At 47.1% G+C, this 14,887-nt stretch overlaps 4 protein-coding genes across 4 annotated transcripts; 3 read left to right on the top strand and 1 right to left on the bottom strand.

The window, feature by feature from the left end:
• Positions 1-1,159: 1,159 nt before the first annotated feature.
• On the top strand, positions 1,160-3,918 carry N7469_008575 (putative phosphatidate cytidylyltransferase; the record flags this gene model as incomplete). Its single annotated transcript, XM_056647493.1, has 2 exons — positions 1,160-1,715; positions 1,784-3,918. The coding sequence occupies 2 exons, from the start codon at positions 1,160-1,162 to the stop codon at positions 3,916-3,918; spliced, it is 2,691 nt and encodes an 896-aa protein (XP_056497258.1).
• A 1,073-nt stretch (positions 3,919-4,991) lies between these two features.
• atg1 (serine/threonine protein kinase ATG1) lies at positions 4,992-8,023 on the top strand (the record flags this gene model as incomplete). Its single annotated transcript, XM_056647492.1, has 3 exons — positions 4,992-5,114; positions 5,216-7,805; positions 7,869-8,023. 3 exons carry the CDS (start codon positions 4,992-4,994, stop codon positions 8,021-8,023), a joined length of 2,868 nt encoding a protein of 955 aa, XP_056497257.1.
• A 2,540-nt stretch (positions 8,024-10,563) lies between these two features.
• Positions 10,564-12,393, top strand: N7469_008573 (high affinity methionine permease; the record flags this gene model as incomplete). Its single annotated transcript, XM_056647491.1, has 6 exons — positions 10,564-10,675; positions 10,740-10,971; positions 11,038-11,488; positions 11,550-11,814; positions 11,875-12,037; positions 12,096-12,393. The coding sequence occupies 6 exons, from the start codon at positions 10,564-10,566 to the stop codon at positions 12,391-12,393; spliced, it is 1,521 nt and encodes a 506-aa protein (XP_056497256.1).
• Positions 12,394-13,005: 612 nt separating this feature from the next.
• N7469_008572 (uncharacterized protein) lies at positions 13,006-14,217 on the bottom strand (the record flags this gene model as incomplete). Its single annotated transcript, XM_056647490.1, has 1 exon — positions 13,006-14,217. One exon carries the CDS (start codon positions 14,215-14,217, stop codon positions 13,006-13,008), a length of 1,212 nt encoding a protein of 403 aa, XP_056497255.1.
• Between the last annotated feature and the right edge of the window lie 670 nt (positions 14,218-14,887).

Here is a 14,887-nt window from a genome sequence, read left to right as displayed (position 1 = left end):
TATTTCTATTCTGGGACAAAAGCTGCGAGGGGCTGAGCACTAAACGGATAGGAGTGCGCCATGCACTGCCAGACATTATAGTAGACGGTAGACCTATATTCAATGTATGAACTATCTATATAGCATATTGAAACGAAGATGAATTCTCAAGACAGCACGGTCAGTACATGTGACTCGAATAGGGCATGGGTAGAGAGAGGACCGAGGGGTTGGCATGGAAGAAAGAAATGATCTGAATTGCTCTCTAGCATCAACATCGTGGCTTTTATACCAAGCTTGCTTACGGTGTCACACTATCTCATAGATCGCATGTCCCCCTCTGGAATATGCAGCGCATGTATTATGGAGTAACTAGTTACTGGTACACTACCAAATGGATCAATCATTCAAGCGCCGTCTGCAATTGGATTTGCTTCTTGCTCGACTGCCATTTACTAACGGTAGGATTTCAGACTCCCGTTTTTACGACACTGACAATTATCTTCATACTATAATTGAAGTGATTAAAGAGTGGATTCGCTTGATAGTGTGCTAGATCGAACTTGGCACCCACTTCTACCCATGGAACGAGCTATGATAGTATTATTGAAGAGAATCATTGATATAGGGAGATAGAGACCACCTTTTTTTTTTTCCCGCAAAATGCTAGCTTTCACATCATTTTTTTCCTTTTGGCTTTGAAGCTATATGACTACCGTAGTGCCTGTTTCAGACCCCCGATAACTATTTAGTAGACGTCACCATTGGTTCTTACTATGGGACATTTTCAGATTCTAACGAGTCGGAGGTTATAACAGGCCACCATGAGGACCACCATAAGACGATCAGAATTGAATGCACGTCTTGGCTGGCCCGGCTTGTTCCCAGTCAATCGGGAATGTAATAGTTCGATGTTGAAGTTGAACGTTGACGCGCAGGAGACGATGTCATGCGGTGGACCTTCACAAAAAGCATGTGATACGCAGCGCCCCCGGCCGCGTGGAGAACAACAACTTTCAACCACCACAACCACAACCACGAACCTCCCACTATCTTCTCCCACCTGACTTGTTCCTACCACAAAAAGATATCTTGAACTATCTGTCACAATCACTCTTTCACTCCTTCGGCTACAACCTCATTTTCGGCATGCTTTATCCGTCGTCCTAGGAATGGCGATATGAGTTCTTCGCGGGGCCACGAAGAGACGGTCGTTCGCAGCACTACACCTGCATCCTCTGATGCAATGCCTGAAGATTTGCGACAATTCACTCGCTCTCCACATCCATATCATCGAAGCAGACAGCCATTATCACGATCCCCTTCCGAACAGGGCGACTCACTTCAGCCCCCATCTTACTCCAAGTCGTCGCGGACGCCAAGTGACAGCGGAACGGAAGCGGACGATGAAAGCACGGGCATATTAAGAGGCTTGCCAGCGCCACCGCTGCGTCCTCGAAAGGGACTGCGCATTGGTGCAAGTGGTAATGTTGATGGTGATGCGTGGTTACCTCGTCTCAAACCATGGCCGTCATTTGTACGGCAAGTTTCGCGCGGTTCGCGGAGGAGCTCCGAAGAAGCGGCGGAAGAAGAGGCCATTGAAACAGAACGGCTAAGACAGAAAAGACGGGTAGAGGTATTGCGGCGACTCATGGAGACTGCCTTGCTCTTATCGGTGGGGGTCGTCGTTTTGCTGCAAAGAGATGCACGTTCTTTGGCTTGGGCATGGAAAAAAGGTAATTCAGGATGATCGCAATAAATGGTAAAGCCGGTCGAGATAGGTTGCTAATTTTCAGTCTTTTAGAACTGATTACTCACGCCATCCTACTAGTAGGATTATACGGCTTCTACCCTATACTCCTTCGCATCTCTATCCGTCAAAGATGGCGCTCCTGGGCTTCGAAACGTCCTTTCTTCTCCATACCAACGAGCTTTGACCCGGCGCCACTTCTGTACCCAATATTCATACCGATCTTTGTCTCACTATCCCTTACGAATCACAACGATCCGGCACTGATCATGCCGAATATTATTCTGAGTCTTGCTTCTCTTCCAGCACCCGTGATTCCACTGCATGGCTGGATCAATGGTGTCAGCATCCCTCACTGGGTAGTAGCAATGATCCCAGTACTCATTTCAGAGCATTTCACCCTCGACCACCATGTTCCTAAACCGCTCATTCTTCGAGGACATGAAGCGGAATCTTTGCTTCTTCTCTTTCCTTTGCATCAAGCGTTGATACCCACATTAGACTTTTTGTTGACGACAAGCATTCTCCCTGCGGAACTACAACTTTTGACGACAGCTCTGATAAATTTGTTTCTTTTTGCTTCATCTCCACAGGCAGAAATTTTGAAGGCACTGCTATGGCTTGGTGGAATGTGTGTCTTTATCTCGTGCCGACATATCCTGCACTGGGAGGTTACTTTAGCTCGAATTCCCAGCTGGAAATTCCGCCGTTCGCCCGGTAAATCCCAATCGCCACGGAAGCTACTGAATCTTATGGACCACCGACTCTGTCAGAAGTTGAGTGGAACCGGTTTCTCCGATGAGCCTTCGTCGGACAGCGATGGCCCTGGCAGTGTTCGCAGACCACGAAAAGCGAAGACGATGCAAGAGGTTTATGAGTCAACCCCGCAGGCTCCGAGCTCTGCAATTGGCAATGTGAGTGCCGAAGAGGTCTTTGAGCGGCATAGCCGTACTGGACGCGCTCGGCGCCATACCATCTCGACCTTTGAAGATGCAGTTCAAGAGGAGCGAGTCCGCACTACACCGGGTGGCCGACGCAAGAAGCTCATGGGCCCTGGACTCACCTCATTCTTAACATTGACCGCAGCCCAGGCCCAGGTCCGCAAGTGGCTTTACGCTGGATATGTCTATATAATATCTGCGATTATCATCCTCGGGCCCATCAGGAAATACATTGCCGAGCGAGCTCTCGGCGGACAAGATCCTTTCGGATGGGCGATTGGGTACTTATTTGGTAATATCACCACCGTACGATTCTGGGTCCTCATGACCAATCTGGAATATTGGATCCAACTGCCACCTCGCCCCGAGGCTGTTTTGGAGGCAGACTCCTGTTGGCTTGGATGGGTGGAACATCTCCGACAGACGACCTTTGGCCCGGCCAATACTCGCCTTCTCTTAATGGCATACTGCCTAGCCGTGATTGTGACGGGATTAGCTGTAGTTTTCCAGCTTAGCATTGTGGCGGAGGTCGACACACGACGCAAAGTGTTCCACGGGATGATGGTGTTAATGTTCTTGCCTACGGTGTTTGTGGACCCGGCATTCTGCGCTCTGGCTTTGGCCCTGGTGTTATCGATCTTCCTTCTGTTGGATCTATTCCGCGCCTCACAATTACCTCCCATTTCACGACCATTAACAAATTTCCTCGCTCCCTATGTGGACGGCCGGGATCATCGCGGTCCAGTCATCGTCTCGCACATTTTCCTCCTCATTGGATGTTCGATTCCTCTCTGGCTGTCGCTGGCCGATGTCGCACGTGTTGGAGAAGGTGCCTGGGCTGGATGGGAGGTATCAGCTCGAGACGTCAGCATGGTTAGCGGGGTGATTTGTGTGGGGATGGGCGATGCGGCGGCATCTTTAGTGGGGCGCCGATATGGGCGGCTGAAATGGTTCTGGGGAGGAGGCAAATCTCTTGAGGGCAGTGTTGCCTTTGTGATAGCGGTATCGGTGGGATTGGTGATGGTTCGTGCCTGGCTGATAGGAGGTGGATGGCCTATGGCAGACACCGAATCAGCCTTGTTGCCAACGTCAACGAGCCAGTTCTGCGCCGAGTGGGCGTGGATTTGCTGCAAGGCAGTCTTGGCAGCAGGTGGAACTAGCGCAACCGAGGCGATCCTCACTGGCTGCAATGATAACGTGGTGGTGCCTGTGGTGTTATGGCTGTTGGTGCGAGGACTGGGTGTTTAGGACAGAATGGGATATACTAAGTAACTAGTTGTAAACTACCTTGCTGTCTATTACCTTTGGCCCTGTGTGTTATGTACATAAATCAATGGCTCTAACTATAGAAGAATCATGTCCTACTGTCTACTACTCCGCCAGGTACATCCTCTCCCATAATAAATTCAAGGGCATGCAAGTACCCCGATAAACTACTCCGCAGATCGGCCTTATCTAATCACTTATCTAATCCGCAGATCCCCATAATCGCTCTGGTTGGATGCCTTCACTTTCTGCAGCTTCGTCCACGGGGTTCTCTTTCTTCCCCTTTTCCCCCCTAATTTCTTTCATTCTTCTTTCTCTTCTCTTTCTCTCCTCCATTATCTTGTTCTCTCTCTTCTCCACCATTCCCTTTGATTCTCCATTTCCATCTCCATATCATCCCCACTGATCAGATCCGATCTGTCATCTCCCCGCCCTCCTGACCGCCTGTCACTCGTTATCAGGTCACGCCCCCCTCTCTTCCCCCCAAAAGTGGACTTTCGCCCAAGTCCCTTGGTCCAGTCAAACATCACATCATCCTTCTCTCTCATTAGATCTTTCTCTTCTCCTCTCATACTCCCCCCGATTTCGCCTCTTCCCTTAAGTTTGCCCCTTTTTTTTATTATACCACTACCTTCCGAGTCGCCCTTTATTTAGCTTGTTCCATCCAACTTCTTTATACATCATCACTTATCTCACCGCTTTCTGAATCATATCGTCGTGTTTTGAAACAAGCTCTCATTTCCCCCAGACGTCTTTTGGTGTTCAACGGCATCATCATCACCCTTCATCAACGGCGAACTACCGTGGGGATCATAAATCTTATCCCACGGCTCTCTGCACTATTGTTCGCACTTGACTCCTTCCATCCCGGCGGTGCTTTACTCTTTCCCAAGCTTGCCGGCAGTTGCAGTCCTTCGGCGTTATCGGCTCGCTAAATGGGCCTCACCTTGCGCCGGTCATCTCTGTTTCTTCTGCGGTAGTCGGGGTCGTCAGGAGCTTGGTTGGACATTGATTTTTTCCCCTTCGCGGGAAGTGCAGTGTGAATTGCGGTGACCATGACCTCACAACATTCTCGGAGGTCACGCGAGACCTCTCATCGGATGACGATTGGTCGCTACACTCGCCTGGAGGAGATTGGGCGTGGAAGCTTCGCAACGGTCTATCAGGGTATGCATAATGTGAGTCGCACAGTCAATTTTTGAGCTCAAACACGTTGCGACGGTTTCTGTCGGTCCAATTTGAAATTACTCTGTGCTAACCTCTTTCCTCACGATACTAGCGTACCAGGACCTTTGTGGCAATCAAGTCTGTCAACTTATCCAAACTCAACAAAAAGTTGAAAGATAACCTTTCTTCCGAAATCGACATTCTCAAAGGTCTCCAACATCCGCACATCGTCGCCCTCATCGACTGCCATGAATCCACACAACATATTCACCTGATCATGGAATATTGTGCGTTGGGGGATCTATCACAATTCATCAAGAAGAGAGAGAGTCTTTGGGAACATTCGCAGACCCGGGAAATGATCAAAAAGTACCCAAACGCACCTGGCGGAGCTCTTAATGAAGTCGTGGTCCGACATTTCCTCAAGCAACTTGCCAGTGCTCTCAAGTTCTTACGGGACCGAAATCTTATCCATCGAGATATCAAACCTCAGAACCTTCTATTATGTCCTGCTCCCGTCGCCTATCGAGAGGGAAAAGCGAACATCATTCCATACAAGGGCAGTGACAACTCTTACGACCCAACAACAGGGCTGGAAACGATGCCTATGCTTAAGATTGCGGATTTTGGCTTTGCACGATCTCTGCCTGCTACATCTTTGGCGGAGACCCTGTGTGGATCGCCACTTTATATGGCACCTGAGATCTTGAGATATGAGAAATATGATGCCAAGGCTGATCTATGGTCCGTCGGCACTGTGTTGTACGAAATGGTAGTAGGACGCCCTCCATTCCGTGCGACCAATCACGTCGAGCTGCTTCGCAAGATCGAAAAGGGAGAGGACCGCATTCGTTTCCCAGAGGAGAATACCGCCTCAGATGATATCAAGAGCTTAATTCGTGGTCTTCTTAAACGCAACCCCGTGGAAAGACTGAATTTCCCGGAATTTTTCAAGAACAGAGTTATTACAGATACCATCCCTGGTCTTTCCCCCGAGGACCAGCCACGGCAATCATCTGCCAATCCCACTCATGTCCCGGGTCCTTCCCGAGCCAACTCACGACCAGATATACCAGCTTTCATCGAAGTGAAGACCTCAGATTCTCCTTATCCTGACGAACCAGAAGAAACATTTACCTACCCGACATCGCACGGACCACACTCTCGCCAAGAACCTGAAACTCTGCCCGCTGCTTCACCCATGCGTCGCGTGGGAAGTGGAGACAGGCCTACATCTGGGAATGCCAATTATCAATCCCGAGGTACACCTCCACATCGACCAAGCCCTATCTCACACGTCACTGCTCCGGGCCGACAAGAGCTCGTGGACCGGAATGCAGCGGCCACTATGGAGCGACAGAGACCTCAAAATAAATATTCAGGGCCAACTAAGACGACTGAAGATGCTCATGCACTAGAGGAGCGTGATCGGGCGGCCCAGGAAGTAGCGTTTGAACGAGATTATGTCGTGGTCGAGAAACGAGCAGTCGAGGTCAACGCATTTGCGGATGAGCTAGCTCATAGCCCCCGCATCCAAGGAGGAATGCCTCGAACTCAAGCTGGAAATATGCCTCGGCGCGCAACAACACAGGCTCTGCCCACAACTTCATCAGCATCTCCTCATGGTCCCAATTCCAAAGCCATGCAAATTGTTTCTGGTAGATCCCGAGCAGATTCAACCCATGCACGCCAACATTCCTATGAGAGACGATACGGACAGAGTCCATCCTCAGCGACATCAGCAATATCGAAAGCCCTCAACATGGCTAGTGGCCGGCTGTTCGGGATGGGGTTTTCGCCTCCGTTAGCTGTTACCAAAGGAGGGCGATCCCCACCTCTAGCTTATAATCCATTCCCAGCCTATCCTATTGGGCAAGCCAATTTGATGATTACTGGGGACGGGGCTAAGCCAAACATGGCTCTCGATGAAGATTACAAGACAGTACAGACCATTGAAGAATGCGCCACGCGGAGCGACGTTGTTTACGGCTTTGCGGAAGTGAAGTACAAGCAACTTATCCCCTTGGCACCTTCAGCGCAAGGAGATCCATCTGCAAACGCCGAAGGTAGCGAGGGTGGCGATGATGGATTGACAGTGGATGCTATTGTGACTCTCTCCGAAGAAGCACTGGTTCTCTATGTGAAGGCTTTGTCATTGCTTGCCAAGTCGATGGATATCGCCGGCTCTTGGTGGTCCCGCAAGAATCGAGAAGATACGTACGGAGATTCTGGCAGCCGCGGTGATGGTACCACAGCACTTGCTGGTACTCGCATTAACAACGTGGTTCAGTGGGTCCGAAGCCGATTTAACGAAGTTCTGGAGAAGGCTGAATTCGTGCGGTTGAGACTCATCGAGAGCCAGAAACGACTACCCCTGGATCACCCAGGCCACCCAAACAACCATTCGATTGGGTCCACTGCCAACTCCAGTGGCTCAGCGGATGTAGTTGTCAGCCCCGGCGTCACGGCGGAGAAGTTAATGTACGACCGTGCATTAGAGATGAGCCGGACTGCTGCTATCAATGAGCTGACCAGTGAAGATCTTGCTGGCTGCGAGATCGCCTACGTCACTGCCATCCGTATGCTGGAGGCTGTCCTTGAGGACGATGGCCTGCGACAATCCACGGGAAGTGCATCCCAAAGAAGTGAAAGTTCACCTCTGGATTCGTTACAGGGGGAGGACAGGCAAGTCGTGGTCAAGAGTAAGTTTGCGCCCTCTCCTAACTTCCACAATAAAAGCAAGTTGCTGACATTATTTCAATCAGTGGTTTCCAGCATGCGCACTCGCCTTGGTGCTCTTCGAAAGAAGCTAGCCATTCTTTCCAAACGTTCGTCAGCACCAACTCCTACGATGGGAAGTGCCGGTCGAATGCCCTCCTCCAATTTGGTGCCCGTCTCACAAGCAACCCCACCCCGTTAAACCTGCTGTATATTTATTTATCTAGGTGCTATCAACGAGAGATTCTCCCTGGATTAGGTGGTCCGGTTCTCTCCTTTTGGAGCCATAACCACACAGCCCGTGTCACCGTTTGAATCGTGCCTTATAATCTCTTCAATGTCTTGGTCCAGTTTCGGTCCAATCTTACCTATCTCTCGGTTCCAGAGACTAATCTTCGTGTTTATGATTTTACCTGTCCAAATTTGTTGGCTTGCCATATATCCCCCAGATCGAAGGGAGAAGGAGTTATTTTTGATCTTTTATATTTATTTCATCTTATCTTTTTGTTTGCCCCCAGTCGGCGTTTTGAGGCTACACAGACTGGCACTTTGGTTCTAACTGATTTTTATAATACGTGATCGCACGGCACTGCGCTAAGTCGCATGCACAAGTCTAGGGAGTTTGGGATCGGCTGATCAGATCGATTCAGATGGGATGGGATGGACTGGTGATTTGATTCACATATGCAGATATCTAGATGAATTCATTCTGAAGCTTTCAGTTGTCTCTATTCATCTTAGATCTTGTACTGCAATATGCAATCTCGGTGAAATGCTAGAACCTCTGGTGACTTCAAGGTGAAGTCAAGGGCTAAATCGAGCGGAACGAGCCTAACACTCATTCACACCACATCCTGATGCACCGGAACATCCAAGCTCGCAGAAAGCCTCAGAGACGTGACAGGTCGGGGTATCAGCGAAAATCCCGACAGCCTTCTTTGCAGACTACCTAGTCTTTAGAACGCAGAACTAGGTAGTTCTGCGTTCTAAAGTATACATCGGTAAATAGTGTGACTGCATCATACTAATAGAGGAAACCTCACGCAATTGCATCTTTTCTGAAGACCTGCCCCAGTCGAAGTCTCACTTGTAGGAGTACTAGAAATCGGAGAAGCAATACCCAAAGAGGCGAGTACTAGGATTGCGAGAGCGAAGAACTTCATTTTGAGGGTGGTCAATGTATAACAAACGGACGGATTTTCCAGTTATGAAGATACTAGAGCTGATGGATCAAAGCTGCTTGATTGATATTTACAATCAACGATCATTCTGCTGTCTTTTATATACTTCAAATTTGCATCCCGGCTGAGATACTGCCCGTACTTTACTGGTAGTACCTTGAATGCATGATGGACATGGGACAAGCATTCACCGTGGAAAAAAAAATAGAAATAAGAGAGTAAGTATGAAGCCTTTTTGTCTGGATTTTGCGTAGCACTTGGGTTGGAGGTTTGTTTATAGGATTGTGCATCGTTTATCTTCCTGGCTGCCGGAATATTGATAATATCTATCATTAGTAGTATGGGATCTACTTAATAGATGTTTCTAGTAGAATGTGAGATTTACACAGTTCCAGGCAGGATATTCAAATAACAGTAAACTGCTAGTGTCAGACACTATTAACATAGGGTGTTGAGTGGTCAAGCTTTTGATGCTTCCAGGCATCAGTTGTTACCTACTCTCTGCTACGTTGTGTTTATTTTGTATTCATTCGTTCGGTCGCTGTTGCTGTATTCTATCCACGACGAACTAATATTCTAGTGAATATCGTATCAAATAACATATAACATAGAGCAGAAATACAGCTGATACATAGTGTACTTGGTATACTTGGCAGTACCATGGAGCAAGATGGCGTGCTCGAAATGCTATTCTGTTGATGACAATGTTGCGGTTTTCAACGGATGCTGGACCTTGGCAGAGGAAGCCTGAGCCTTGGATGTTCGTGTTGCCTACAATATGGCGTAATATGTCGATATCTACACTCGTTCACATGTGGTGATTGGCTACTACTTATGAGGTAGAATTCTAGCCCGTAGACTAGCACTAGTCACATAGCCAGTACTAACTAATACAAGCTGCTACCACTATTATCTTAGTATCTCCACAAATTATCAGCCAAGACTAAACCCTGAATTCCTCATTTGGCACTTTTCCCGATTCTTCGTCGCCGGTGGTGGTTCCGGACTTGACTTCGGAAGTTACCGAGTTTTTGATGTCTACTTCGAGAAGCGAACGAACGGCATGATGATCATGATCATAATTCTATACTCAAGATATTTTTCCAAAATAACTCTCAATCCTCTTTCTCTTTCACTCTTCAACTCTTCTGTTTCACGAAAATTGCTCTCACGAAAAATCTTGCCGCTTGAAAATCGCTAGATACTTTGTAAACCATACACTACTGCTGCACCAACCCGTTATACTAGGACCTCCCTTTATTGTTCGCTAGCACAAAGTCGTATTCTAGAAGGATTTTCTCAGCTGAAAAGGATCCCGTGCGGTGACTCGATCATTCGATAAATTTTTCTACTCTCGCGTGAGGTAGTATCAAGTAATATTCTGCCCAGCCCCGACTCTTATTGCATCACGTTTAGTGCTAGCACGTCATTTCTATACCGTTGCTAACCGTATTTCATGTGGCCACTTATTCATTATTTATACACAAAAAGGCACTTTTGAACCCCTTTTGAAACTTTCAAAATCATAATCTAAACGAAATCCTTGCTTGCTGTCACGAAGATGGCCAATTCAGCGGATTCCGTTGAGATTGAGACAGGTATCACGAAGTCACCGATCACAGATACCAAAACTACAGAAGAAGCTCGACCCGCAGATGGAATTACTGGACTGTGTATGTAATATCTCAAATTCGTTTTTCTCCCTTTACAAAGTCTTTCGAGCCTAACTATCCACAGACGAAGGAAATGTCTTTGAAACTTCCCCAGACAACCGCCGACAGATCGGCGTGCTCAGTGCAGCTGCCCTGATCTTTAATCGTGTGGTCGGAACCGGTATCTTCGCGACCCCGAGTACTATCTTGGACTTGGCTGGTAGTGTAGGCCTCGCACTATTCATGTGGGTAATTGGTACAATCATTGCTCTAGCTGGAACAGCAGTCTATTTGGAATGGGGAACTGCCATTCCGAGGTAAGTCATGCCATAAGAATATCAAGGAAATCCTAGCAAACAACACTTCACTAACCCCTTTCATAGAAACGGAGGCGAAAAGAATTATCTCGAATACATCTACAAGAAACCCAAATTCCTCGCAACTGCAATGTTCGCCGCATATGCCTTTCTGTTAGGATGGGCCGCAAGCAATAGTGTTGTTTTCGGTCAATATATCCTCAACGCCGCAGAAGTCGAAGTCGGACGTTGGAATCAGCGTGGAATTGGACTAGCTTGTTTAACGACGGCTTTCCTGATTCACGCATTTGCATTGAAGTGGGGACTTCGTCTTACCAACTTCCTTGCTGCTATCAAATTGATTGTTATTCTGTTCATCGTTGTCTCTGGATGGGTTGCGCTGGCTGGTCATACTAAGATTGAACCACCGCATAATTTCAAGAATGCATTTGAAGGGACGAAGGGGAGTGGATATAGTATTGTCATGGCGCTTTATAACGTTATCTGGTCATTTATTGGTTACTCTAATGCTAATTATGTAAGTTCATTTAGAAGAAATCGCGGGGATATTGAGCTTGACGATAACTAACCATTACTAGGCCCTGAGCGAGACGAAAAACCCAGCTCGCACTTTGAAACTGGCGGCTCCAACGGCGATTGTTGGCGTGGGAATCCTCTACATGTTCGTCAATATTGCTTATTTCGCTGCTGTTCCGAAGCAAGACATTCTTGACTCTGAAACTCTGGTCGCGGCTGTATTTTTCAAGAATATGTTCGGAAAGCAAGCTGAACGAGCCATGTCGGTGCTGGTGGCACTGTCAGCATTTGGAAACGTGTTATCGGTTCTTTTCTCACAGGGAAGAAGTAAGTTGCCCTCTGCACATTGCTAGACTGGCGCCCCCTCACTAATTCAAAATTGTCCAGTCGTACAAGAACTCGGCCGTGAGGGTGCCCTGCCATTCTCCAGGATCTGGGCTAGTAATTGGCCTCTGCATTCCCCTGCTGCTGGGTTATTCGAGCATTATATCGCCTCGGTTGTGATTATGCTCGCGCCACCCCCTGGCGACGCATATAACTTCTTACTCAAGTAAGTCAATATTATACCTTCAACTTGTCTTAAAAGACACTAACTAATAGATCAATAGCCTAATTTCATACCCCCTTTCCATCATCAATGTTTTCGTCGGTGGAGGTCTCGTTTACATCTATCTGACCCAGAAGAAGAAATTCCCGAACTGGTCACCAGGTGTCAGAGCTTCACTTCCCGTGGCAGTGTTCTTCACTTTGTCAAACGTTTACCTGGTCATTGCGCCGTATATTCCTCCAACAGACGGCCAGAGCGTGTACAAAAGCCTGCCATATTATTTGCACTGTGTCGTTGCTCTGGGTGTATTTGCATTGGGGGGCAATTTACTACATTGTCTGGGCAGTCTTATTGCCTAAATTGGGCGGATATGTCCTGGTTAAAGAGACAGTGGTGGATGCAGATGGATGGTCGCGGAGTGTGTTTACGCGGATTGATAAGAAGAAAGGCTCTTCAATTTAAGTTAATCAAGGTACATATAATGGAGATCAATCATTATTGCGAATGCATATTTTTGAAGGGTTAATAGTAGTATACTGCTAGGCTAGTACATGGCTGGTTCAGGTATGGCCAGGATTTTGCTCGATACGTGATAGTTTTAAGAGGGTCTCTTTTAGCTTTTAGTGGTAAATTTCAGCGAATACAAATCCAATTGCTCGATTCATTTTGTCTCTGTTAGAGTGGGCTGACTTTATGATAGGACGAGGCTGTGGTAAAAGTTGGAAGTTGTTGATCTTATTAAACCCCTTTATAAAGAACATCCACACGTATAATGGGATGTCTACGTCCATGTAGACATCATTGTTTTGAGACTTAAAGGATATAAATTGAGCAGGGAATATTGGCATAAAATGGTAAAGTTCCTAGAGAGAATTCTGGCACAAGAACTGCATAATAGTTCAGATAAATGAGATTGATATTGTTGACATTGCTTTCACAATTTGTACCTCGAAAAGGCGAATTTAGTAAACTCAAGCCCCGTGAGAAGTGAAAAACTCTCTAAAAGCATTTCCAGGAAGATCGAGCCGGCCTGAATCCGGACAGGCATTTTCGTATCGTTTCATAAAATCCACCTCATTGAACTTGTCTTGCAAATCTCGTTTCTCCAGGATAAACTTTGATGCCTCACAATAGGCGTCCTTGAAGCCCCCGAAGTATCCAGGCCGCCGAGAGATAGGTGGAATGATGAGTTTATTCTTCTCTGAAAGCATGGCATTGATGTAAGCATCATACACCTCGAGATATGCATCGTCTTCCAGGTTCACCCGTGTGCATTCGCCGAAGTCTATGAAGTATAGCCCAGTAAGACGACGTTGACAACTGTGACTAGCATCCTCTCTCCCCATATTGCGTGTTCCAAGGACACATTTTACACCTCTGCCGTCAATACCAGCACCCCAGTGTAAGATCGCATAAGCCCTTCCTAAGTCGGCTGAAAGCTCAAGCATTTCCATTCCCACTTTACGGAGCCATTCGAAAGGAAGATAGAAGTCGGGATACTTGGTGATATCACCATCATCATCGCCTAGGCATGGATGCACCAGGCAGTGTTTGTTGTCGGGATCATTGACAAGAGTGTTGATTTGGCTAGTTGTGAGTTTTCCCCGGCCATAGGCATAAGCAAACAGTGCTTTCCGTGTGACTTTGGTAAGGGGAAGAATATGTTCCATCAAGATAGCGTTTCCTCTGGTGCGATACTCTGGCGGCATTTTGGGCAAGACATTGTCCCAGAATCGCGTGTCTGTCTCAGAGACATATCCAAGCGGCGTAGAAACTCGAACATTGGTTTTTACAGTTCTTCGAAAACGAATGAATGCGGCAGCAGCTGGAAGAAGATTGTCAAAATACTCCCGATGAATCGTGAACTCGGAGCCTTTTGCTACCCACGTCGGGTTTTCCTTCTTGATGACATATGGTTTACCGACGTGCTCGAAAACAATTCCTTGTCGGCCACTGCTGATTCTTTTCACGTGTTGAAGATCAGGTTGAGAGACAGCCGCCTTTTCCAGGAGAGCAAAGGATGAATGAATATGCACGATGTCCTTTGGCTGGAGGGTACACGAGAGAGTCATGAAGTCGGGCATATCATCGAAGTCTGACGCGGTCCAGGACAACCCATCATTTTCGGCTCCAGGATCTCTGTAAACATCATGGCGATTGCCATTGCCGTTCAACTCAGCCATCTCGATTATGATGCTATGAGGGTCAGGCGAATGAAAATGATAGAGAGTGGAAGTGAGTCAAATCTTGTTGCGTCAAGATGAGTGTCGGAGGAAAATGAAGAAAAAGAGAAAAAAGTAGGAAATGAAAGCTTGAAAAGAAGAGGAGGAAGAGAGGTAAAGTGAAGGGAAGGAAGGAGCAGCCACACTCAGCGCAACCGTAGGTACGGAGACACACCAACAATACCAACATAAACAGTATAAATACTATATGATACTCCCATTTTATATTAGATGAGTACCGTGATCCTTAATATATAAAAATGATTCATTTCAGGTGATATCTGCTGCTTCCAGTATACTTTCAATGTGAAGCTTAAGTCGAGGCAATTCGGATATTCATGGACAAAGACACCGGTGTCTCTAGTATACCACCCATATGGATACCAATATTCTATTTGTCAGCTTATACAACACTGAAAGGTGGAAGAATACTTTGCTATACAAGAGGGCCAGCAATCGGCAATTCTTAGACTTCAAATTCTTGTTGATATCATTTCTTCAGAGTTCGGGGGCTGTGACATAGCCAGAACCAAAAGGTCTACAATAGCACACGAGAGGATCTTCGAATAATTTCGAGTGCGCCTTTGACAACCTTGCGTAAAACACTAGAATACTTGACGAGCCCTTTACA

This window comes from Penicillium citrinum, assembly GCF_028827155.1.
Source record: "Penicillium citrinum strain IBT 23319 chromosome Unknown utg000008l:1.0-2707905.0:1.0-2709502.0, whole genome shotgun sequence".
Classification (NCBI taxonomy): domain Eukaryota; kingdom Fungi; phylum Ascomycota; class Eurotiomycetes; order Eurotiales; family Aspergillaceae; genus Penicillium; species Penicillium citrinum.
The sequence above is the reverse complement of the archived record's forward strand: the minus strand, read 5'-3'. Positions and strand labels throughout refer to the sequence as shown.